This window comes from Typha angustifolia, chromosome 14, assembly GCF_048772165.1.
Source record: "Typha angustifolia cultivar Huaian chromosome 14, ASM4877216v1, whole genome shotgun sequence".
In the NCBI taxonomy this organism is placed as follows: domain Eukaryota; kingdom Viridiplantae; phylum Streptophyta; class Magnoliopsida; order Poales; family Typhaceae; genus Typha; species Typha angustifolia.
The window spans coordinates 6,009,552-6,036,543 of NC_133252.1; the positions used below are offsets into that span (position 1 = coordinate 6,009,552).

The following is a 26,992-nucleotide window of genomic DNA, read 5'->3' on the forward strand; positions in this document are numbered from 1 at the left end:
TTGCAGTCACAAGATAGTTGAGAACTATTATATGCTAAATTAGACGGGCTGAAAACATTTTCTCTAATATTCAAATGTTCAACAATTTTTTGCCACTAGTGGAAATCGAACATTACTCTGGCTCTAAAGAGCAAGTTCTCATCCCTCCGGTCCAGCACCAGAAATTCTAACTGTACAATTCTCAGTAGCATTTGTTAGTCAAGGACGACCTAAGCAAAGATCTATGGCCGCAAATTTCTGTGATTTGGCTGAAGAACCTTATCAAAATAGTTATGGATCTCAGGAATGATGCGCAAGATCAGATGAGAGTAACTGCATAACTCCAAAATGTATTTGATGAGCAATAATAAATCAAAGAAAAGATAAAATTCCTACAGAGAAGCCAAATTAGTGTCAGAGAGATACCCGGGCCTCATGCATATCTTGTCAAATTGCTCCAAAATAAATAAGATGCATGTGTGCCGCAAAGACATGGCATGGAAAGCCTCCGACAATTCATACATACTCGAGATATTGTCCAGATTTACATCCTGAGAAAACAAGAATGGTTGGTTAACTTAGTCAGATCCCAATCTTAAATAGGAGTAGAAGCTGCAATTACTTAACTACCTGAGCAATGGAATATTCACAGAGGCGTTTCAGTCCTTCTAGAAGATATTGATCAGCAGCTCTAAGGAGATCTTGCGCAATATCAGTAGTTACATCAACAGACCCTGTATATATGAACCTGAAAATAGAAAGGAAAAAAATAAATAAAACCTCAAAGAATAATATTTATGAATCAAGAGGAATTATGCACATAAACTGACCTCATCATTAATTCAAATATTTCCCATCTTATGTTTGGTATCTCGATGTCTCTTGCATCCTTCTCCTAGATGAAATTTATTGGGCAAACAAAATCCAATCAGAGATCAAACAGAAGTGCCAACAAAATATGATTGACTGCAACATGAAAAAGATGGATAAACAAATTTTAAATGTAGTAACAGCAGCAGAAGTGGTGGTGGTGGTGTTAATAGTTAACATAGTAATATAACAAGAGCAATAAGTAGTGTAGCAACAAGTAATTAATAGTTTGAAGTTTCATCCAAGACGGAACAGTAATGGCCAGAACTTAATGAAAAGCAAAGCTGAAACTCATTGCTTAAGGCCCAAACAATCAAGATTTCTGGTTTTGAGTCTTTTGACATTTATTTTGGACCACAATAGGCTAAAACCATTCTATTTGGGCCTAAAATATTCATTTTTTTTAAGGGTCAAACCAAACCGAAACTTCTTACCATTAATAGCTTGTGGTATTGTATCATTTTGCCTTGGCATTCTGTTGTGTTGCATAGACAAAACTGGTTAGTTGAAACAATATAATAGAAGGTAAATATATTAACATTAAAGTATAAATCTGGAAGCTCAATTATTTTGGTTATATTAACTCATATATGTATGGTGTGTATATATATATATATATATATATGAATGTTGGTGAATTCTTTTATCTCACAATCTGCATTGCTTGCTTATGGTCCAGTTTTGCTATTGTCAAATCAAACTCTACATTTTCTAAGAAATATTCATAGAAAAGCAGGGTTAATCTAGGGAACAGAGTAAGTGGTACTAATTTGGCACAGCAGGAGAAGGCTTTTGTGATCACGTCACAAAAATAGAAGAGAGAAGAGAAAAAAGAAGTAAAACAGAACTAACAATCAATTTCATCAAAAATAATGTGTTCAACATACACCATCTATTCTCAAATAGAGATCGATCCTAAAGAATATAGAACTCCTAAAAACTACTAGGAATGCAACCAAGAAAGAAAACTAACAATATTAGGAAACCAAATAATTAGAAAAGACACTAAGTAGGAAACCTAAATACAAAGACTTTGAGATTGGGAATCCTATGGGAATTATGAAACTCTTTGTAACACCCAAAAGAAAAAAAAAAGAAAAAAAAAAAAAGCTCCCCCATTTTCCATTTTTTTTCGCCACCTACCCTCAAGTCCCTCAAAACAATCCCTAAGTTAGCCAAATAGCCCCCATTTTAATTAATTCATTCTAAGTTAAGTATTTGTAATTATATCCTAGTTTTACTATTTCGTCTTAATCAGGGAAATCTGCTGGCTGGCAACTTCGGATCGATCACCAACCGACCCGGGAAGCTCCGTTACTTTTGCCCTCTTGCCATGGGTACCATGTTTAGGTACCCATGGTGTGCGTGGGAGGCTACACCATATCACCTTCTATTGCCGATTTCTCGGCTTGCACCCGGCCATCATCGACAATAGTGGTCGCGCCTAAGTTGAAGTATTAGATGCTCAAGACTAGTGTCCTTCGTGCCCTTTGACCGAAGAGAAAACCTCCATAGTAGCCGGCCATGGAGTACCCTTCTCACCATCGACCACCCCAATCGATGGTTTAATCACTCGAGAACACACTACTCACTTCGTAGAATGTTATCGTACCGTTTCCAGGCCTTTTGCACTTTAGATTCACAAAGTCCTTCCTCTCACCGACGAGCTCAATTTCCCCTTCTCATTCCGTTCTTGTTCTCTTTTCCGACACTTCCCAGACCATCCAAGCACTGCTACACTCCCAACCTTGGGGAGCATGGAGACACTCGGCTGCCAACGATGGTGATCGTCGGCAACACTTCCCACTTCCTCCCTTTTTTTCTTCTCTAGGAAGAAGATAGGTGAGGGTGGGGGTTAGGGTTGGGGCCAAACCCAACCTAACTCCTTGTTGGGCTGCGAGGTGGGTCGTAGCCCACACCGAAAGCCAGTCATGGACTAGACCCTTGGGCCCAATCCACCCCCTTTGAGTTTAGTGGGCTACAAGTAGGCTTGTAGCCCACTTCCTCAACCAATGGCAAACTAGGCCTTATGCCCAGTCCAAACCTATGGGCCAAAACTTGGCCTAATTATAGTTAATTGTTTATTTTACTCATTTTTTGTTTTACTTATCTCCTAGAAATTATTTTCTATTATTTTATTAGTACAAGTTTAGGATAATACATAACTTAATTTTTAAGATGTTTAGACATGTTATTTTTTATAATTTTAGCATGGATGGCCGTGCCGACGGCATACCAACATATGGCATAAGGGGTGTTGTACGACATCCCTCCTAATAGCTTCGCCGCTCACCATCCACCTCGTCGTCGAGTTATCTGTCGCCACCCGCAACTTAAGTTTTTAAACCCCCCCCCCCCACCTATCTCTCTCTCTCTCTCTCTCTCTCTCTCTCTCTCTCTCTTCTCTCTCGGGCAGGGTAGCGCACTCGACGAAGTGACGGCGAGCAACGAGCAACGATGACAACTGCAAAGGCAAAAGCGAATATCCCTTACTTTTTTTCTCTCCTCTCACGTGTCATGTCGTGCCGGGCGATAGTCGGCACAGTCCATGCCTGTGGCACGACTATCGTTGAATTTTAGTATTAATGCATTTGATATATGTGACTAGGTATAATTAAAATTCTAGCCTCGATAGCCCATTTGATTAATATTATAACCATAGAAGAAGATAATCGGTTCTCTAAGTTTACTTCTTTTATGTATTGCTTTATTTTCATAAATTATTAGGCACGATTATTAAGCACCTATTCTCAAAAACCGTCTCATGATTGAGCACAGACCGGCTTGAGGTTTTAGTAGGGCCCAAGAGCTTGGATGTGGATAACGGAGTTGGGGCAGATTTAGAACAGGGTAAGGTGGTCTAAGTAGGTGGTGATAGCAGGGATTGGTGGAGGAGAGATTAAGGAGGAGGTTTAGACTCCAATGATATCGTTATAACAGTAGCGAGGAGGATTTCTAGATCAATGGTTTTTGCAGGTCTTAAATGGAGACCAAGATGTGGTGGTGTGGTTAAAGGTTAGAGAATAGGGAAGGTCTAGGGTAAACAGGGTGGTGGAAGAGTGCGATAAGGCTAAGGACATAGTGGCAGCGATGGAAATGTATGGCTGGCTGTGACAAATTCTAGGGCGAACCTTTCTAGTGATATTTTGAATGATCTACCCGTTGAAACCTTATGATATTTGGATTTATTGTAGCTTTAAAAGACAATTTTTTAATGAATCCAATATCTCAAGATTTGGATAGCTAGATCGAAAGAAATTGTCAGATCAGTGATCGGAGGTCAGGGAGCACGGGATGGATAGGGCCAACAGGAAGATGGTGATGATGGCCAAAACATGAATAACTCTAGGTAATGGACGAACATGATAAAGAGAGAAGAGAGAGAAAGTGGTCGATGCCCAAAGAGATGGGAAGGGTTGACGAAAGAAAGAAGGGAGGAGTCAATAGCCAAGGAGGAGCCGAGAAAATAGGTCAATTTAAGCCCGACTCAACCCGCTACCTGATCCGAATACAAATATAAATAGTTATTTTTAAAAAAAGTTCAGATTCGGATACAGATACAAGTAATTTTATCAATTTCGGATTTGAATTCAAATATCGGATATCCATGTAATCATAGAATATAAATAACTAAGTTAACTAACCCAAATGCCCAACCCAACAACTTGTCCCGCAACTACCTAATTCGCTAGGCCTAACACAGACCTCACTAACCCTACCATCCCCTTCTATCTTTACTCTTTCCCCATCTCAATCCACCGCCTCCAACAGAAGAAAACCCGCTTGACTACTCAGGCGAAAGCTACCATTGACGTCTTCTACTCCTCCGTCGCAATCATCTCTCTGGCTCCCCACCACCATCGCTTCTTCGTCGTGACCAAGCTCCGCTGCCATCACCACTCTGATCGCTTCACCAAGCACCGCCTCCTCCCTCCTCAAGCTCGCCGTGACCAAACTCCACTGCCAGTACCACACCGTCTATGTCACCGAGCTCCACCTCCTCCCTCCTCAAGCTCACCACAACCAAGCTCCATCGCCATCACCACTCCGTCACCGTCACCGTCACCAAGCTTCATCGCTTCACCAATCTCCGCCTCCTCCCTTATCAAGCTCGTTATAACCACGCTCCACCGCCATCACCACTCTGTCGTCGTCATGTAGCTGCTTCACCAAGCTCTGCCTCCTCCCTTCTTAATCTCACCATAACCAAGCTCTGCCTCCTCCCTCCTCGATCTCACCATAACCAATCTTCGTCTCCTCCCTCATTGATCTCACCATAACCAAGCTCCACCGCCATCATCACTCTATCACCATCACCAAGCTCCATTACTTCACCAATTTATAGGTAATTTGATAGGTATTTGAATTAAATTATCTATTTATAAGTACTTTGATTTATAGCTAAGAGTTAAATTATCTAGTTATGCAGGTTTTAACAATTGGTTTATTTTAATCTTCTTTTATACTTCTTAATTAGCAATTGGTTTATTTAATTGTTTTGGATTCAATAAAATTATCTGATTCTAATTCTTATTTTGAAAGTAAAATTGTAAGGTTACATCTAACTCTAATTCTTGTTTTGCAATTATCTAATTCTAATTCATTTTTCATTGAACATCTAAGTCTTGTTTTGAAAGTAAAATTGTAAGTCTACATTCTTTATTAATCTATCGTCTATTAGATCGTGTTTGCAACTATGTTAATTTAATTTTCTTGAAGGTAATGTGAACTTCTACTTTTGTCTGGACTTTGTATTTGAATTTGTGTTGTTTTAATTTTCTTGAAGTCAATGTGAATGGAGTGATTGTATGTTGAAGTCAATTGGGTTTCGTTAAGTTAGAAGTAGAATCTATTCGTATTAAAGGTTAATTGAAGTGATTTATTATTTTTTGTGTTAATTGTATCTAAAAGAAAGGTCATAATCCATTTAAGATATGATATGTATCCATTTAAGATCCGATCCGTATTAAAAAACTATGCGATCTGCATCCGAAAACTATCCGATCTGTATCCAAGAGTTATCCAAATTGTATCTGAAAATTATCTGTATCCATTTAGTTAGGATACGATTTTAACTTTTGAGATCTGTCAAATATCCATATCCGAATTCGTATCCGGACCAAAAATATGAATCCAAATATGGATTGAGTACTATCCGATCCGTTTTCAACCCTACCAGGGAGGCTTGCTCAATTAGGGTTTGAAGGAAGAAAGGAGAGAGCTAAGTTGAGAGGGGAAAAAGGTGATAGTAGGAACTTGATTAATTAGTAAAAATAATTAATCCAGGTTACGCTCCACAATTTATATTGGAAGCTAACTGGTTAACCCAAACCATAATTATTAACCAAACCACATTAAGTCCATCAATAAATCAACTCGACTAACATAAACTGAAAATAACTTAAACCTAGTGCTGAATTAAATAACTAGCTAGATAAGTGACTCATGCCATGAGCCTAATGCCCATAAAGTGGTCCATTCTGACTCAAATCACATCAATACTGTGCAAGAAGAATCTTCGAACATTGGAGTAGCTTGCTAGTTAAGGAGAGCTAGTGTATTCTAGACACGTTCAGGCAAGTTAAATCTTATATTAATCAATGGATATTGTAAATGTATGATAATATGCTTTCCATGTTTTTAATAGTTGTTAATTACTACATATTTCTTGTATGAAACACTCATGCATCCATCTACGATATATGTATAGGTCTTGATAATCATGACATAAATTACATGATAGAAGATATTGCATCATTTAGATTTATGACTAGTTAGTCAAGTCCTAATTAGACAGTACCTTTCACTCACTCAGCCCAGGGCTTGGTGAAGCATATAATATTGTACTTATATTATTAGTAGTCTACGCGTGATGCCATTAACTTTGACATTCAAGCAATCACACTACCTCATTGGAGACTAGACTATAATAATAGTGGAATAATGTTTGTAAGGTAGAATTAATATTCTAACAGCAACTGATAACGTAGAGTCAAGACATCCAATGATGAACTATGTGCTCTTGATTATTCCTGTAAGAACAATAAAAAAAAATTTAGGACCTCGGCCCAGTCCGATTAGTTCTTTTTTTTGGAATGGGCCTGGCTAGAAGTAGCCCAGCGCAATCCAATGGGTAATTTAACCCATTTTAGATCTTTTTAGTTTTTTCTTAATTTTAGAAATATTGATATTATTCAAATTGAAAATTTTATTATTATTGAGGTGCATGGTCGGTCATAATTCCTATATCGGGTCGTGACAATTCCCCTATGTGTGATTATGATTATGGAGATGGGGATATAAGTTTACGACTAGAGTCCTTAGTTGAATGGTCACAAACAACTGGTCACATACAACATCGTTAAGCATGTACCGACAGCATTACAGCTAAATGACTATCCCTCCTTAGTTAATGTTGTTACGTGGATTATAGCTCTATGTGAGCATATATCAAGGCTCTACATGAGCAAAGAGAATTGTTATATGGTCTTTACTCTGTGAGCTTATCTTAATTGAATAAGGAGCTGAATTTAGTAATCAAATTATTATGTTTTCCTTGTATCTTGTAATTATGTGAAATCCATTGCAAATTATTTTAGATATCCTTCAAAAATCAAATCAATGATGTTTTACTGTATTATTATGATACTTATGAGCCTACATCAGTATATTTGTCATACATTTACATTACTCTTAGACTATATTGGGTTATACTCGCTGGGCGATGTGCTCACCACCATTTGGTGAAAACATTTTAGAGTTATAGAGGATGCAGGTTTTGAAAAATAGCTGATCTTTTCTGCTGGAGTTTCTTACTTTTTTGTCTAGTTGGTCCCCTAAGGGGGTTCCACATCTTTGAGTCTTTGTATTTTGCCTATATATTTCATGAAAACTTGCTGAGGTTTGTGAATACTATTTTGAACCATTTGCTTGAACTATTTGTGGTGTTTTAGATCTTTCTTGAATACCTTGTGGAAGCCTTCTACCGACAGGCAACAGATCACGTGAACCACGTGGATTTTCTTTCAAGTGAGAGACTGTATTTAGAGGTGGATTATTTCACTCTTGATACTACATCCGGTCAGGTTTTGACCAGACAAACCAAACTTTTGACACTGATCATCTGAATTTGAGAAGATACTTGGCTTCTGCTAGAGGTTTCCAACATTACTAAAAGTAGTCCTGACCAGAACTAACTTTAGCCCTATGGACTATCATCCTTAAAGTTAAACAAAAAGTGCCTGAAAGGTTCTATTCTCTCTGCAAACTACAAAACACAAAACACAAATATGAAGTACTAACAACTATCAACCTTGTAGACAATTCTGGTTTTGCAGCTCGCACAACATTCATATCAGATATAACTATTTATCTTTACCACAATAATTTTCTTGATGTAAGGTCTACAACATATATGCTAAGCTCAAGAAAATTCTCTCCTGTATATTACATTTTTTATTCCAAGCCTCTGGAACTTGAACTGCAATAATAGCTTCAGAATTGACACCATTCCAGTCAGTCTCTCATCATATTTTATATCACCTTCAAGGTTGTTTTGTGATGAAAAACAGGTGATAAATACATCTGATATTCATGGAGGAGCCATTTGATAAGATTTACCAGATCAGCAAAACTAAATTATGACAATAATAAAACAGCAAAATGACTAGAGAGAGAGAAAAATATCTTTTCTGATATAATTTCAAATTTTCAATAACACGTACAGCTATACATTATGTTGCACTAATCAAGTAGTTCCACAACAATAATCATTCCAAGATAATATGTCTGATTCCTGTCAAATGCAATCTAGTTATTCTTGCAATTGTTTCTCAACTAGTAATCTGATATATATGTACCTCATGATTTTAAATTATATTTGTTTGTCTTTGTAAATAGCAAGCATCACTTAAGAATTAACTCATTAAGTCTCCAAAGATAGCATAAAGTCATAAACAAAGATAATTGGAAATCGCACCCTATATCCACCATCAAACATTGCACGAAATGCATCTGATGAAGCAAGTAGAGCGATTCTGTGTGCATAGAAACGCTTTCCTGAAATGGGCAAAAATTTTATGCATCATTACATGTTCAACCATGAATAATGAAATTCCAAAGGGGGAGTTTGTGCGAAAGAAGATAGGAATTGGGACAATTAAAGCATCATAAGGATAATACCAATACTCAGTGCAAGGATAACTAACAACCTTCCACTAAAAATGTAACATCAGAAAGGGTAGAACTGTTGACATATCGCTCACCAAGATATACCTGCAACAGAATCAGATGAAAAGTATCCATCAGGAATGATCAGGAAGCATTCTATGAGACAACATACCAAAATAGCCAAAAAATGTTGCTAAAAGAAAAAAAAGAACAGAGTGCAATTAGGTAAAGAAGTAGAACAGCCAACGATCCCCTAGACTATCATCAGTTGATTCATTTTGTAATTCTGCAGTATGATCCTACCATGAATGTCGTGAGTTTTTAACAGAAGTCTCTAGCCAGCTATATAAGATGAATTGTTCTCTATTAACAATTAACAATTTTCCTAACAAAGTTTGTCAGAACCAGGAAAAAAAATTAATTGGGGGTTGAGAGAGGAGGGTGCACGTGCTCTACACGTGCAGCCCCTCCCCTCTCCCTCTCCGGCACGAAACGAGGTGTAGAAAAAGGATTTCATCTAATCCGAATCGAATTAGATTTGATCCTCTTCTAATCTATAAATTAAACCCTAAATCTCTCTCTCCTCAACCCCACCAGCCTTCTTCTTCTCCTCTGTTTTCTTTCCTTTCTCACCATCAGAATCGCGACGAGGGTTCGGCCCGTCGGAACATCGCCGGAGGAAATTGGGACCACCACACTCCTCCCCGGTGAGCCCTCTCTCATCCCTCTAGTTTAATTTAAATTTAAAGAGATAAATTAGAACTACCTAATTCGTGGAATTCGGCTTCGTCGGCAAATCAGGCCGGCCAGCGGCTTCGGGTCACAACCGCATCGTCACCGGAAGCTTCGTGCTCCAAGCCGGTGTCGGTAATGTCTTCTAGGGAGCCCTCCTGGCTCCAATCGACGTTGGCCTCGACGTCGACCGTCGATGATGAGTTCTCCTCCACCTCGCGAGGACGATGGCACCGTGTGGGTGTTGGGGAGCTAAGGGCGCGACCGGCGAACCGTCCACTTACTGAGCTATAGTTGTTGGCTCATGAATTTTTTTTTTATTTATCTATCTCAGGTAATAATCAACGAGGTGACTGAGCGAGATATACCCGGACTCTACCTCCACTTAGGATTCACCTATTTACTTTTCCGCTCTTTTGGATTTTATGTTTTAGATTAGAAGTTTTATTTATTTTGTTTAGATACTATAAAACATTAACATTATTTTATGTTTATTGCAATTAGTTTAAATTAAATAAAGCAGATCTTCATTTTATTTATTTATTTTGCCATCATACACGTAGAAAGTACTAATAAGGCTTCGTGTATCTCAAACATATTGAGATGATTGGTCGGTCATAATTCCTATTTCATGTCGTGACAAAGTTTATTGTAATGGAACCTATTAAGTGTGCTATTTACAAAAGCAGACTTTAGAAACCTAGGATGGGAAATGCTCCTATGAAATCATGATGTAATTCCAACCACAGGCTGTGATCATTGCATCAGAGACTCAGATTGGATACTGTATCCCCTCTCTAATCTCCAACTTCCATCACACACACAGACATAGACATAGACACAGACACACACAGACAGACACAGACACACACACACAACACACACAACACAATTTATACCTAGACCAGTCGATGGTTTCAAATTCTTATTTCTATTGATGGATAACATAGGTTTCCATTTCAGGTGGGGAGAATTTGGTGTGACGGTAGCCCTCCTTAATCTCAACTTTAGACCGTCGAACTCGTCGACTTTAGATCGAAGCTCTTCATAGGTAGTTGCCTCAGCAACTCATTATTTCATCTATCAAGCTCAGCCTTGAACTCGCAAAATTGAGATTTGAAAGCATTTATCGCAAGCTTGAACGCTTTCTTCCACCGCTCGAATGTTTTCTTCTAAGTTTATGTTGAAATTCTCTAACATCTCTAGTCAATTGTCAAAGCGCCTAAAGCAGCCCTCGAGCGCAAACATACAATCCTCTACGGGTACAAATTCCCTAAGGGGCCCCTTGCTTTTGTCTCTCTTGGGGTGCTTCTTCTCGAGCATGACATGAATGATGGCCGCTTCGGAAGAAGACATCGCAGCAGCACTTCGTCAATCACAACAGTGAATCATAGATGGCTCTAATACCACTTGTCTCAGACTTAAACCTTTTCGATCAGTTTGCTAGTCAGCGCGACACTCCACGTTCTTCACGAGATGAAATAAGCCTTGAAGTAAAAGTAGTTTAGAAGCAAAAAAAAAAGGAAAGAGACTTCAATAAGTTAGAGAAGAAAGTTTTCTTTGCTAAAATTCTCACTTCTATTTCAATTCACTAACTTTAGATTCTTTACAAGTAAAATGTTCAAGCCCTTACATAGACAAAAGAAAATTTAGCTGCTAAGGTTTCTAAATATCTTTCCTAGATATTTAGGAAGCTAACGATAAGATCAAGAGAGGCTATCCACTATCCTTATTTATTCAACAATATATAAGCTTAAGGCTTATCCAGCAACAGATAAGCTCAAGTCTTGCCTAATCATCGTAGTGTCCCTTTAATCCAACTTTGTTATTGCATCGCATAAACCCTTAGACACCTTTGGCACTTCAGTTTCAACCAAAATTTCAATGCGATGCCATAGGTAGCTTGAGATTGATAGAGGGCTTTGGCTAGGGCCTGACTGAGGCGTGGAGAGTTAGGGGATTGCTAGCATGAGGTGGTGATCTTGGTGGAAGGATGGAGACTAAGAACGGAGGGCTTGGCTGAGTGGTGGTAACTTAGGGTTAGGTGGTGGGGGTGGTGGCAGTGGTGATGGTCATGGTGATGGTGACGGCAACAAGATGATGTATTGTTAGTGGTAGTAGAGTCTACCGAGTAATAGAAGGGAAGAAATTAGAGAAAGTGGCCGACGTTAAAGGACTCGAGAGAGCGGCGGTTGGAGGAAGATGGTCGAAACCTTAAGGTAGGTGTCGACTAGGATGAACAATAGGAGAAAGAGAGCTAAGGAAAATAATTCAATAATTGCATAATCCTCAAAAAGGCTACTGTACATATTTAAAGAGGCTAACTCGACTCTAATTCAAATTTAACTTGATTTAGCTTAATTCAACTTAACTGGACTTAGCTAATTAAATAAGTCATAACCTACTAAGACTCTTATAATGCAATTAAGTAAACTAGCACGTGCATAGCCTTCTAAGATTCTTACTCAAGAAAACTAGCACATACAAATAAGTAAATTATTAAACTCTCTAGAACGTTGACTAACAATTAAGCTAATAAGATAAATTAGACAAATCCATCAAGCCCAATGTCCTCCAATTTGATTTGATCAGATCCGAACCACATCTAAGCTGTGATTGACCTCTACCAAACTCCGAAATCAAGCACCCTTCACCTCGGCTTGTATGTCGAGGTGGAGGCTGCTAATGAATGTGCTCTTCAAACCCAAGTTACTCCACCACAAACTCAATTGATCACTCACTCAAACTCCCATTGGTAGGCCTGGACCGTCATCTTTTGAGTCAGCTTTGCAAGCATATCCTAGAAATCTTCATATTCAAAGTGTGTTGCTTGCGTCTTTTCTCCAAATCAAAAATTATATTATCAGCTGTCTAATCAGTGAACTCATCCCACGAGTCAAAAGGCCTCATTCTTCAACCAGCTTAAAACCACCGGGCCGTGACTTCCTCGAGACGGGATGTCGTGAACAACAGCTTCTAGTTCTTCGGTATACCGTGGTATATGAAGAATTACTCAATGCAATAGATCCAATTGAGTGGATCACCACTGCCAAACTTGGGGAATTTAAGCCTCATCGTTCGGCCATAAATCCTTATGCAGCAAGGACCTTCATGTCTACGATCTCCTATAATATGAGTAGCAACAGCCCTAGGGTAAGGTTGTCGAGGCATTGACTCATCAAAATCCTCCCAATACTCCTCATCTTCAAGAGGGAGTGGAAACAATCTGTAGGCATGCCGAGTCGCCTAACTGCTAGTGTGAGCAATAGGGTTCCCTCTCCATTATGTGCGGAAGGGGGTGAAGGGGTTATTTGGCGAAAAGGAACCTCTGTTGTCATGCCTTGATGCCGCAAGCTGATGATAGCTTGGTTCAACGCATCAATAGAAGCTTGCATCATCCTTTGCATGTCCAAAGTGGAGGCTTGCATTGCCCTTGCTTTCCATAATAAAGGCTAGCAACATGGCCATCATCTGGACTACTCAAACTGTCCTTGAGTGGTGGAAGGTGATGCTTCCATCATTGAAGGAGGGGGCAGTACGATCAAACCTATCACCTCGATCGCCATGCAACTATCTTCATGATGCTTTAACGATATGGCTCTTGTGGTCGATATCTGGTCCGATTAACTATGCTCTGACCTTGGCCTCGTACACCCAAGTCTGACTAGATGAATGAATCTGACCGATTAAGGCTTTTGGGTGCCTTGTGCCCTTTAATTTCAAATCTGGGCCTGCCACTTGGCTAGAGGATGGTCCAAGTCTTAGTTAGAGATGGTTGTAAGCTTTTGCTAGGAGATAGATCAAATAGGTGAAAGCCCTAGACTTGACAGGCTAGCACAAGTCTGTCGGATCTGTGTAGGATTTTGGGCTAGTTCGGGCCCTTAGAGGAAGAGTCTGAGGTTGAAATTTGGTGTGGAAGAGGGTTAAGGCCTTAGCTAGAGATAGGCTAATGTTTGAATTGGGTTTAGGCCATAGAATAAGGCTTCATGATTCAAAGCCCTGACTTGCACGCAACAACCTACACGGCAAGGTAGTGGCTGTGGCTAGGAGATACAGTGGTAGCATGGGGCTAATGGAGGGCTTTGATTAGGGCTTAATTAAGGTGTGGAGGGTTGGGAGATTGCTAGTGTGAGGTGGTGATGGTGGTGGAAGGATCCATGCCAGGAATAGAGGGCTTGGCTAAATGGTGGTGAATTGTGTTAGGTGGTGGTGGTGGTGGTGGTGGTGGTGGTGGCAATGATGACGATGGTAATGGTGACAGTGAGGTGGTGATGGTGTTGATGGTTAGTGGAGTCCATCGAGTAAGAGAAAGGAATGACGAGAAGGTGGTCGGTCCTAAGGGACTAGGGAGGTGGCTGAAACACTAAGATAAGGGTTGGCTAAGATGAATCATAGGAGAGAGAGAGTAAGGGCTATGAAAAATAATTCAATACTTGCATAATCCTCAAAAGGGCTACTCTCCACATTTATAGAGGTTAACCTATTTTAATTCAGACTTAATTTAATTCAACTTAATTTAACTAGACTTAGCTAATTAAACAAGTCCTAGCCTACTATGACTCTTACTCAAGCAATTAAGGAAACTAACGCATGCGTAGCCTTTTAGGACTCTTAATCAAGCAATAAGAAAGCTAGCAAATGCCAATAAGTAAATTATTAAATGCCATAGGGCTCCGACTAACAATTAAGCTAATAAGATAAAGTAGACTCAATCCATTAAGCTCAATATCCTCCAATTTGATTCGATCAAGCCCGGATCACATCACACTATGGTCTAATTCATCTTTTGGATACCTTCCAATGTAGTACCAAACTTTCTTAATTATCATTTCCCATACAAATCCTATTCTCAAAGGTCTCTGAAATTTTTTTAAGATTCCTAATCTCAAAGGATATCCTATATAAATTTCCTATTTATGAGTATTTTCCCTATTTTTTTAATTTCCTAATAGTTGTTAGTTGTCTATCTATATTGGGTTCCTAGTAGTTTTAGGAATTTTATTTGTTTTAGGATTGTTCTCTATTTAGGGAGAGATGGTGTATGATAGATAACACATTATTTTTAGAGAATAAATTATTAGTTCTATTTGACTTCTCTTCTCGTCTACATTGGTAAAGGTGATCATAAAATGTCTTCGCCTACTATGCGATGTTCTAACAGCTCATGAATATCTTATTGAGGGCATGACAACTAGTCCCTTAGGCTTTGTTTAGTCTCATTTCTTAATCTTGATTTTTTAAAGAATAAACTTGGTTAGATATGAAAACGATCAAAAAATGTTTGGTTATTGAACCAATTCAAGAGGGGTCCCTAAACTTAAAGCAAACAAGGTCAGACTGCAATGACCTTCTCCATCAGACATCTAAAGAAAAATTGAACTCTATCCAGCCATCCAAGGCAAAAAGAACATAGTGGCACAGATCTGTACATGCTATTAATCAAGTAAAATTCAACTCTATTTGCCATAAGATGTTTGCCAATAAAATTTGTTTATTCCTTCATATACTTGTACATAGTTCTATCAGAGAAGAATTCCGAATGGAAAACAGAACCAGCTAATGTGGAGAGTCTGAGTGGTACTATTCAAATCAATAATAAAAGTGGAAACATGCTTACATGAGTTACAACTATAAAACTATGTAAAATAAACACTTCCAAAGGTCATAGATTTAACAAAACAAAAAACCGAATAGCATCTAGCAACATAGATTGCACAAGCCTATGCCCACCCTTTTTCTTTCTGGATCATAAAATATGAGAATTCGCATACTAATTTCAGGACATGTAATCTGTATGACTTCTTCCTAAATTAAATATACGGGAATACAGATAACTGTCTTAACACTTGATAGGTATGTACTTGAGAATATGCATAGTGGGAATAATAAAAAGAAACGGCAAAATAAACTTCATGTTACAGTTTAAAAACCTATAAAAATCCTAGTTATCATAAAAATTCCAAAATAATATGAAAATACAAAGTTGAAAATAGTTTTTGACCAAACTAGCGCGCTCCCAAACATTTTTTACACAGCTAGTACACTTCAAAACTTAAACACAGAACTAGATGTGTTTTGCCACGTTAACATAACAACTAATCAGGACGACGATTTCCAAATATAAGACGTGGATCGGATAAGTGACTTACATGAAAATTTGAAAGTAGAAAATTACTATGTCTTAAAGAGAACTTTCCATATAAGTCATTTTTCTATTCAGTGATTTATATTTAGAAATAGCTGAACCAGAAAGTGACTTATATGAAATTTGTTCTCATACAACTTAGTAATTTTCGTAGAGGTTTTCAAACTTCCATATTGTTGATCCAGTCAACGACTTATATTCAGGAGTTGTCATCCTGGCAGCAGTTTTGCATCTCACCTAGTGTCGTATTTTAGTTTCGAGATGAATTAGACACATGATAAAAAAAATTGGCTAACTTATAATAGTCAAAAGAACTCAAATTGTAAGCACCTAAAGTCTGTATCTTTTATCACCAAAAATGATAAGATCAGTTTTAATCCAAATTTTACAGGAATGAAATATGCTAACAACTAGGTTGATGTGATGATAGATATATTACATATGACACAAAAAAAAAAAGTTATGCTACTATGACCTGTTAACACAAAAACTTGGACATTTATAGAAATCTTAGACCAACTGGAAAAAAGACAACATATGTCAAAGCTTCTGGAGAACTTTTTCTAGAGTAAATAATATGGTATACTGTCCAATAATCAGTCATTTATGTTACAAAATAAACCTAGTAGTTAAAACTAGTTCAAATTAGCAACAAATGGTTGCTGTTCTTACAAACCTGTGGTGTCGGAGATAAAGGTGCTGCATCCATGTGAGAAAGTGACATAGCTTTGTTAGCTAATTTGTACAATGCTATGGATCCATCTTGTTGGTGTTTCGTGTTTGTGGAACCAAGAAGCTCAAGAAGCAAGTCAAGACCTGCAGTTACTGAAAAAGATTTGCTAAAGCAAGCCAAAGGTACCCTTCTAAAATAAATAAAAGAGCTCTACAACAGGTCTGAAAATTAGAAATGGCAAGATACAGTACCATTATTATCAATGAATATTTTTTGTTGATCCTCAGGGGAACAAAGGTGTGCAAGAGCCAAAGAAACACGCCTTTGAACAGACTTTTCACTTACTCGCATTAGATAGAGCAAATGCTTCAGTACCTGTAAGAGGAATGGTATAACATGACATTCACTGTCAATGAATATGATGACTTCAACATTTATGCATGTAAATGTAACTTAGATTAACATCAGCACATATTACAGAAAAGGTCCTAAACTGGGCAAACAGAGCTCACCCGTCCATGAATCTTCTCCTCTAATCTTTTCAATGTTTTGGCTACACAGTCTTTTGTTGCCTATGAAAAGATTAATCATCCTCAATAAAGGGTGGCTTAAGAAAGTCCGCCAAATTGCATTGCTCTTTGCAAGTGAAGAAACTACACAAATAACAGCTATTGGAAGCATTGGAATAGTTCATATACCTGGACAATGAATTCTCCATCTTGTAACTTCTGAACACCACCCACCTTGATAAAGTCAGAGACATTGTCCTGAAAGAGGGAAAAGAATATTAATTATTTTTACAACAAGCAAACCAAATAGTAGGAAAAAGAAATAGGATCTCAACAGTTCTTGTATTCAAACTTAAAAGCAAATAAAGTGAACATCCAAATGGAATATATTATCAGTAACCAGTAGATTAAGCTTACTTCATTGTCTGCAATTCCATAAAGAGCAAATGCAGCATTATGTTGTAGAGAGCCATTTTTTGAGTCAAGAAGCTTTAGCAAAGGCACTAGACCACCATTGTAAGCTATTCCTGCTTGGTTGTGGGTGTCCTAGAATAGAAAATCAACTGGTAAGATAGGATAATATAGTGCTCAGTCATCATAGAATGGAAGAGTTGCAATATTGATGAAAGAAGTCATAAAAAAGAGGGTGAGAAAGTTAAATACCAGTACAACACTTGTTATAGCTTATATGGAAACAAACAACGTTAAAATAAAACCAGGAGAAAGTTGAAGGGGCTTACATTTCAAATACAAAATAAGCTAAGTAGAAACTAAAGAGAAGGCAAAGACAGCCATACTGAATCAATGCCTACCACTAGGATATCTTGAAATATAAAATACAGGGATAAAGATGCATGATAATCAAATATGAGGCACAAGAAATAGACAATTGAGGTTTACATAATTATGATTAGCTAGAGATGTTTAATTATGGACAACTGTATGACAAAAGAATTCACAAATGTGTAAAAACAAAAAGAAAATAGCAAGAAGAGAATGGACAATATAATCATGACTTCTAAGATAAAAGTAAGATATCATGGCACTCAAGGAGAATAGTTGCAATTTATCAACCTAGGTAGGCCAATTAATTTAATGCAGCACCTGCAGCTCTACTTTTATCATGTAGCTCGAGAACTAATTATTTATAGGAGAAATTGCCAGAAAAACTACGCAATCTTCAAAACTAAAGCAAAGTAATCATATAATCAACCACTCAAGAATCTAATAATAAAATTAATAAAATTAAAATCTCACAAAAGATTCCAACACAGTAGCTTGAAACCAATTATGTGAGCCCAACCCCCAAGGGTTGTTAACCAATATAGTAGCTCGGTACCAACATGGTAGATAGGTTTCAAGTCAAAGGTAACCCAAAAAGAAGCCTGTAGTTGGGATTCTAACCTATTACCACTAGATCAAGGAAAATAACATAATAAAAGGGATAAGTAGGTAAAGGGATATAAGAATAGCAAATTGGTAATAGTGCATGTCAGGTCTGTCAGCTGGTTAATACTCTAAAGCTGGCGGTGCATGTAGAGTATGGTGCTATCATGTTCCGTTGATCTGACTTGCTTACATAAAACTTGTTAGTCCAAAAATATATTATCATATGCAGAATTTGAATTATCCTAATTGTCTTTCCTGTAGTGTGTGGCGAACCAACATGCTCTTTAAGAATCTGCCCTACGTGAAAGATTTCAGGCAAATACCGCCCCAAGGATACTACAAGCTGAATCCAAAGTGTGCATGCATTGAGATTCACCTAAGAGCCTTGCTGCCTGCTGGACAACCTTCACAAGACGTATGACAGCTCAAATTTTAAAAAACTTGATTTTATGCAGACTCAAAAGTGGGTTTCCTTGCCATACAAAATTTCCCAATATTTGGCTCAAGCTAAACCCAAATACGGGTACAAATTGACCTAGAAAATGATGGCTTTTAGACTTCAACTGTGGTTGTTAGGTAAGTTCTCCGATTAAGGAATAGTAGGAGAGATTCTAATCAGACGCCTCGCCACTGACGCATGGGACTCACCCTTGACTTGGGAATGGAGAAGGGAAACATAGAACATAGCATATGTCCCATGAGCAAGGTCCTTATAAAGGTATGCAAGGTATGGGATTTCAAACCACTGCGAATCAAAATCTGATTAAGGATTAGGATTAAAACATAACCTATAAATTAAAAACCTAATCCTATCTACTCATTCAATAATTCAATACCTAAAATACAAGTCATAAGACCTTATTTAAAAGAACTAAAACAAAGAGTCCTACGGTAATTAAAACAGAATAAGAAACAAACTAATAAGCTTATCAAAAACAATCTCCTATATCTTTCTCAGATTAGATTACGATTCTGCCCGGACAGAGTTTAAATCTAGAGAAATTTTGAATATGAAAAATGTAGATCACAACGTAACCAAATCAATTTCTTTGGTTTCATATTTTGCAGACACCATATGAACATTTGTTGATCATTTTTCCAGAACAGCGTACTAAATTCCTATAATTCAAAGACTCAGGCTAGTTCGAACTCGAACTCAACTTAGACTTTGACTATATTAGTTTTTATCCCTACCTTATATGCATTTGCAAGTGCCAACATACCACATATATGTTATGCAATGTCTTGATTGCCAAAATAGCACTAATGCTTTTTAAAATATTGATTTCAACAATCTTTACAACAGCCCTAATTGGGGAGAACAACTCTCTTATGTCTCAACAACAACACTCAATCAACTGACCATGTTGAATGCAATTAAACCTCACTCAAACCCATTTCTCTCAACATGATCTATCTTTCTCACCAATGAGATTTGATTTCAATGATATGTGCCACTCCGACAAGTTTCTGCAGAATTTTGCACCTACTAAGACTAATCGAAGCATGACATAGTATATTTTTATCCTTCTAAACAGTATGTCAATGTCTACCATTTTAAAGCTTAACATGACGAATTGTATAAGACTCTTATGCTATCTAAAAATACTACATAGTATAAGGCAGAGACTTTGACTCACATCCATTACGAATGCATGAACATTTAATCTTTTCACCATTCATGAAGAGCTACAACAGAGAATCTCATAACAAGAACAATAATGAGTTAATTGCTAACAATAATACAACAACAAAATCAGTATTAATTGATATGCATAATTAGGCCAAGAAAAAGTAGAATAGAATGAAGCAAGTAGTTAGAGCTCAAAGATAAAGCCGTAATCAAGAAGCAAAATAGCAACATCAAACCATTAAAATAGCTTCAAAGGGCTAAAACTAACTGATGGTGTTAGAAGATTACTAACACCAAGAATAACTCTCTGAGAAATGAACAACCTGGGCCAGCCTCCCAAGCGCAAAAGCTGCCATCTCCTTCAGTTGTATGTCTGGAGACTGGAGCATCTCAATTAGTGGCCGGACTGCACCTCGCTGTACAATGTGTACCTATTGACAATGAGAAGTTTCAAGAAAAGGATATAACTTAAGATATGGCATCCTTTTTTTGGAAAGAACAAATAGATATTTAGATAAACTAAAGCACCTTGCAATCTGAATCAGCAGAAGCAAACTGGCCCAGCAATAAAGCAGCCTCCCTTTGGCTCTCCGTACAGCATGAACTGCCATCCACTTTGTTAGATCCAAAAAAATTGTAAATAGGGAAAAAGTTACTATTGAACGAGTTAGGTGAACCAAAGCAGTTGAATAAAGAAGCAGATCAAGAGAAAACAATAAAATAATGAGATCTTAACAAGCTAACTAGCAAAGATATAACATGAGAAAAGAAAACATTGATAATCGCCTCTACATTACCACTGCCCTTCTCATGTGATTTTTACAATGATATTCCAAAGCTTATGTAAAGAAAACTTTCAGTAAATTTAAGTATTACATATAGCATAGGAATTCACAAGTTGCATTTCAAAATGTGGCAGATCATTAGTCATAAAACAACAATTATTAGTCTGGTCATTATATTAAGAATACATACAAAAAGGATAGCAATCCAATCAATAAGACAAACAATTTTGTGCGCATGCGTGTGTGTGGCAACTTTCACATTGTTGTCAAGCAGCCTAACACAACCCTTCTCCTTTATTTGAGCTTGGGAACTGCTGGTGAAAGATACCATACTAAGCGAGATATAGCTAAGTTACTAATAATCCTGAAGACATTAATAAATTTTAATTTAGTTAAATGTTATTTCCTTTGCAATTAATATCATTTTACTTGGAAACACATTCGCCGTAAATTTCATTACCATCTTCAACTTGGCAGAAACACATCAGTCTTTCCAAGGTTTTAACTATCAATTTCTGGATATCCTACTACCTAGAAAAATTATACATATTGGTCGTATTAGTCATATCAACCGTTTCAGTATAGATCTATTTTTTTAATTATGTAAAATCAGCAAAACTATTATAAAATGTATGAAATCTGAAAATTTTAGAAAAAAAATAATAGAAAAATAGTGATATGCAAACTATTAAAGCAAGATCCCTCTTTCCTCCTGCTTTCTTTATTTTTTAGGATAATTACACGTCGATCTTCTAAATTATTGTCCATTTCCACATAAACCCTTATTTACTTTTCGTGACATATTGACCCTCTTAAGTACAAAAAAATTCTAAAATACTCCCTTTCTACTGTAGTGGTAATCATATAAGGCTGCTATTGCAGCAGCAAAGGAAAGAGGTAGAGAGAGAGGAGAAAGGGGAATAGAACAAAAAAAAACAAAAGCGAGAAAAGAAAGATTTGTCGGAGGTCGCCAAAGATTGAGGAAGCCAATAGTGGAGTCCACTATCTGTCGACATCACAGACTATGTCATGCAGAAAAAGCGTGGGAGAGAGAGGAGAGGATGAGAGAGGACAATAATAGGGACATCATTCATCCCTACAAGATAGAAATAGTCTAACCAACTCAAAAAAGTCAAAGTGAGTTGTACTAAATATGGGCTAGAAAGGGCGAAACTCGGCCCATACAACCCTATTTTTGGTCGAACCAATGGTCAATCTGTATCGGGATTGGCCGAAACTTCAATCCCTAGTTTCTATTTTAACTTTATCATGGTTAATAACATTTTCAAAAGACCCTTGTAAGGAAATAATCATGGATTCAAGTATCAACCAATCTCGATCCGAATCGCTGAAACAAATCAGCCAATACAATTGATTTAGTCGATCCCCAACTAAATCACCCAAAACGAAGGGCTAATACAGCCGATACATATCGTTTTTTAAGCACTCGATCCTGAAACTAATGCCTAGAACCTTGGAAAAATCAATTATAGAACAAGTGAACAATGTGATTTTTGAAGCTCATAAAGAGCCTCTTTAACAACTACTGCAATGAGTTATCAAAAACTAACAATCAAGAAAGGGAATCCAAATAAATGATAACAAAATGCATGAGAAAGCAATAGTCAAACATCCCAAAACTTGGCGAGAAACTAGATTGTTACTAAAGCAACAATCATTTATCTATTTAAGAAATAACAAGGATGATGCCAACTTTATAAATTGCTAGTTGTACCTCAATAAACCAATCACCGGTTGTAAAGCTCCTGCAACGAGAACTTCCTTTTTGATATTTGGGGATGAATGAACCAAATTTCCAATTACACCAACCTAAGATATAGCACAGAAACAACAAAAGACATTATGTCAATAAAAGTGGAAAACACAAGAAAGAGAATAAGCACATACTTGTACAACCGAAAAATTATATATCTAGATGTTTCATGTTACTCTTAAACAAATAGATTCATTGTTTACTCATCCTATGGAAAAATTAACTACATATCATGATAAATGCAGGTTTGTTAAACAGAATAATCCATGCAAGTAACTAGAGAAAGATATAAATGAAAAAAAGATTGGATTACCCTACAATCTCATGGAAAGAGAAGATTTGCAAACTAATGATCCTTTTGAGAAGAATGTAATGAAAAATCAAGTAGATCCACCACCAAAGATGTATACCTTTATCAAAGAAGATAATGTTTTCTAATATCTCCCATTATGCATTTATGTATTTATGTTGCACTAGACAAACAATCCATTGCAGATGGAGTATAGGTTGTTGATGTATTTATGTACTTATGTTGTACTGGCAGAATGAAATGCCTTCTATAATACTATAATGTATAAGTAGTTATGTGCAGTTTTTAATGAGAAAAAAACCATAGAGTTCATTGTAGCATGGTATTAGGTAGAAGGCCCTGAGCTTGAATGTTGCCATGCCTTCCTGGCCAATTAAATTAAAAAAATAAACAACACCTACTTAAGTCAAGTCCTCTTCTTAAGCCTATCAAAAATATCTGGAACTCAAAAGTGAGATTAAAACCATTGTTCATTGTTCTAACCACCTAAGGCCTTATTTGCTTTAAATTTAGGGATTCCCCCATGGTTCAGGGACCTTTAAACTGGTTCAATAACCAAACATTTTTTTATCTTTTTCATATCTAATCAAATTTATTTTTTTAACAATTAAGACTAAAAAATAAGACTAACTAATTAAGTTCGAGGTTTAGCCTCAAACCAAACAAGGCCTAAACTTTTAGGTAACATTCATTGGTGCATTAAGGGGTACTTATTTATGAATGAGGCCTTGTTTCTGCACATTTTGAAAATAACAACCTATTTATATACATTTTGGCAGCCTTGCATAAGATAGTCATGTGATAATTTATTTACAAAATTTTATCGCAAATGGAAGGGTGTGATAAGGTAATGTGAATAAGGATAAGGAAAGTAGTAACCCATTTACCAATCTACGCTATTTGAAATAACAAATATGTCCTCATAAAATAATAAGTATAATATCTTGCTATAAACTAATAAATATTATTTTAAAATATGAATAAAAAGAAATTATTATCGAAAAATAATATTGCCTTTACCAAAATAATCTTTTTAACATTTTTAAGAACAAAAATATCAAATGTAATTATTAGTTTATCATTATATAAAGTTATTTCATGATAATAACTTCAACAACACTTTTGTGATATCATATAATATATTTTATTGATAGTTTGGCATTTAATCATTATATTGTATAAATCAATTTTCTACATTTAAATGTATAAAATAGATTAGAACTAATAAATCTCATAGGGGCAATATTGTAATTGACATAGAAAATAACCAACATCTTGTCCAAGGTAATCATTATCTTGCAAATCAAGCAATAAGATATGCATAAACTTAAGTAGGTACCCAATTTGCATATAAAAAATCAATTAACATATTCTTGAATAATTTTACTCTCTAACCAACCAAAGCCTTAGAATAGTTAGTTAGTTAAGATAGTAATGAAAAAATGATTACTTTTTCAATGTAAGACTTAAACTCAAGGAACTATTCATGGAAGCTAGAGTGAGGATGATTACACCTTTCATGTTCAATCTTCCTTTCTCAGTCTTACTTTCTCAAGCATAACTTTACCTTAAGATTGTCTATGCTTGATGCTTGCAATAATGGCTGATCCATGCTCTCAATTGTGAACTTGCATGATTGCACCATAATTTCTCAAATTCAACTAGAAAAGTAGGAGCAAAAGTAAATTAATCTGAAATATCTAATTTGATATTAGCCCCCTAGTTACCCTTCTGCCTTAGATAACCATGCTCTCATTCAATGCTCCTCTGAAGATAACCCACACAACTAAGTGAGAAACTTCAATTTCTAAAGGCTATGTTAGAACTTACCTTATCTAATTCATTTCCTAAAAAACTCCCAATTGTTCAATTAGCATTTCCTAAAACTCTGGTATAAACCTTGTGGACCCCATATTATTGCTCTCTGGAAATATCCTAAGCTACCTTTCATTGGACCCCGTAGTTAGTCTTCCGCCTTAGATAACCAAGCTCTCATTCAATGCTCCTCTAAGGATAACCCACACAACTAAGTGAGAAATTTCGATTTCTCAAGCCTATGTTAAATCGTACCTTACCCAATTCATTTCTTAAAAAACTCCCAATTGTTATATTAGCATTTTCTAAAACTCAAGTATAAATCAATCTTGTGGACCCAGATTATTGCTCTCTCAAAATAGCCTAAGCTACCTTTCATTGGTCGTCTCAATCTCCCAAAATTCAACCCTTACATTTGAAACCTAGAAAATGAGTGTGTTGTAAATCTCATGTTTTAATGGGATCAGCAATATAAATGTATTAGATAATATATATAGTATGACACCCCGTCCTAGTATTAGTATCATCTCATTATTTTGAATGTCGATTACTCGATTGTCATTCAAATATAAAGAAGACCTCACCGCCTCATAGTGAATAGCAGCATCCTCAGATCGAAGCATGAGAATTAATGTTGGAAGAGCATTACATTCTACAATCTGTAAAAAGGAAAAAGATCAAACAAAAACCAAAAATAATGAGCAATATACATTTGACATCAGTAAATAGAAACTCCATATCAGCCAAGGCACTGACCTGGTTCTTGTTTTCATCATTTTTAAATGCCAAAGTCCGAAGGGAGCCTGCAGCTGCTCTCTGTACCTTTAGATCTGAAGATTCCAACAATTCAACCAAAGGTGGTATACCTCCCTCAATTCTGAAACAAGGAAGCAATCTAAGTATAACTATGCACATGACACTGATGCAAAGAATCAACAGTTGCGCAAGTTAATATGAAAGAAAACCTGACGCAGGTCTTTATATTGCTATTTTCATGAGCAAGATTAGTTATTGCATCAGCCGCTCTTCTAATAACACTATTAACAGCCCGAGAGTTGGAACCCTTCTTATGCCTTCTCAGGAGATTCACAAGCAGAGGCAAAGCACCAGCATCAACTATAAGCTGTTGATGTTCAGGCTGTTGCAAAAAAGGAAGTCTCAGTATAATATAAATTTGGGGAGCATTTTAAGCCACTAAATGCACATACAGTTGTAACAGGTTGATCAATTGTTGAATTATAAACATTAAACTATTAAGTCATAGTTCAAGTGTCCTTATATTGCATTCAACTTAAGAACTACACCAAAACTGTGATGAAAACTTGTTCTTTCTTACAAAAATATAAAATTACCATAAGTATTTATCAACATAAATGACTTCCCTTTTGGAAATTCTCCTAACCTTCCTCAATAGATGATGCGGGTTTGACAACCTAAAGATTAAGTTCCACGAGATCTAAAGATGGCAATGAAACAGAAACAATTTTGGCCTTAACCAGAAAAGTGCTGAAGAGATTATCTCGTCTGCCAGCCAATACCTTCACGGCGAGAAGACCAAGGGCAAAGGCACTTCCCTTCTCTACCTCATGCTCAAAGGGTCGCTCTCCCTCACCCACAGAGGGCGGTTCCTCCAAATGCCTCACAAGCGCCGGCACCGACCCTCCTTCCACGATCACATTCACAACCTCCTCTACAAAAATCAACATCCATTCACCAGATCTATCAGATAAACAGTAAAATCACGAATAACTAACCCAAAAGAAGTGGACTATTTTGGGAACGGTATACTTGGGATTACCGTTCTTGGCGAACTCGGCGAGGGCGTGAGTCGCGCGCTTGGCGGCGGTGCGATCTGAGAGGCACCAAGAGAAGCTGCTCTGGAGGATCTCCACTTGTGCCCTAACCTCTCGCGCCAAAGCCTGATGAGAGTGACGGCAGCAGATCTCTCCCTCCCCACCCTCCCCTTCCCCGTCCTCGTCCTCCTCCTCCGACCCCTCCGCCGCCACCGCCGCGTCCTCCTCCAGCTTCCTCTTCTGCCCCTTCCTCCTCTGGCGCTGCTGCTCCTCCTCCATGGAAGACGAGAGAGCTTGGACTCAAAGGAAGAAGAGCTTAGAGACTTGCGAGGCAGGCAAGGGTTTCACTTCCCTGCTTTATTTTGGTTTTTCCGGTTTTCTCTCTGAGGGCTTGAAGTGTCAGGGAGAGGGTGGGT

The 26,992-nt window shown here is 37.1% G+C and overlaps 1 protein-coding gene across 3 annotated transcripts; it reads right to left on the minus strand.

Moving 5' to 3' along the window:
• On the minus strand, nt 1-26,992 carry LOC140776115 (ARM REPEAT PROTEIN INTERACTING WITH ABF2). 3 transcript variants are annotated; one of them, XM_073119694.1, is made up of 19 exons: nt 26,582-26,992; nt 26,322-26,473; nt 25,749-25,921; nt 25,540-25,660; nt 25,368-25,442; nt 22,620-22,714; nt 20,628-20,703; nt 20,423-20,530; nt 17,495-17,623; nt 17,267-17,335; nt 17,081-17,140; nt 16,820-16,943; nt 16,572-16,720; nt 9,060-9,123; nt 8,828-8,907; nt 810-868; nt 610-727; nt 406-530; nt 1-312 (listed from the first exon to the last, which is right to left on the minus strand). In XM_073119694.1, exons 1-19 carry the CDS (start codon nt 26,853-26,855, stop codon nt 222-224), a joined length of 2,142 nt encoding a protein of 713 aa, XP_072975795.1. In that variant the 5' UTR covers nt 26,856-26,992; the 3' UTR covers nt 1-221. The 3 variants fall into 3 exon arrangements, with proteins under 3 accessions (XP_072975795.1, XP_072975794.1, XP_072975796.1); XM_073119693.1 differs by having other exon boundaries at nt 810-874; nt 26,582-26,989; XM_073119695.1 differs by having other exon boundaries at nt 810-874; nt 16,572-16,711; nt 26,582-26,986.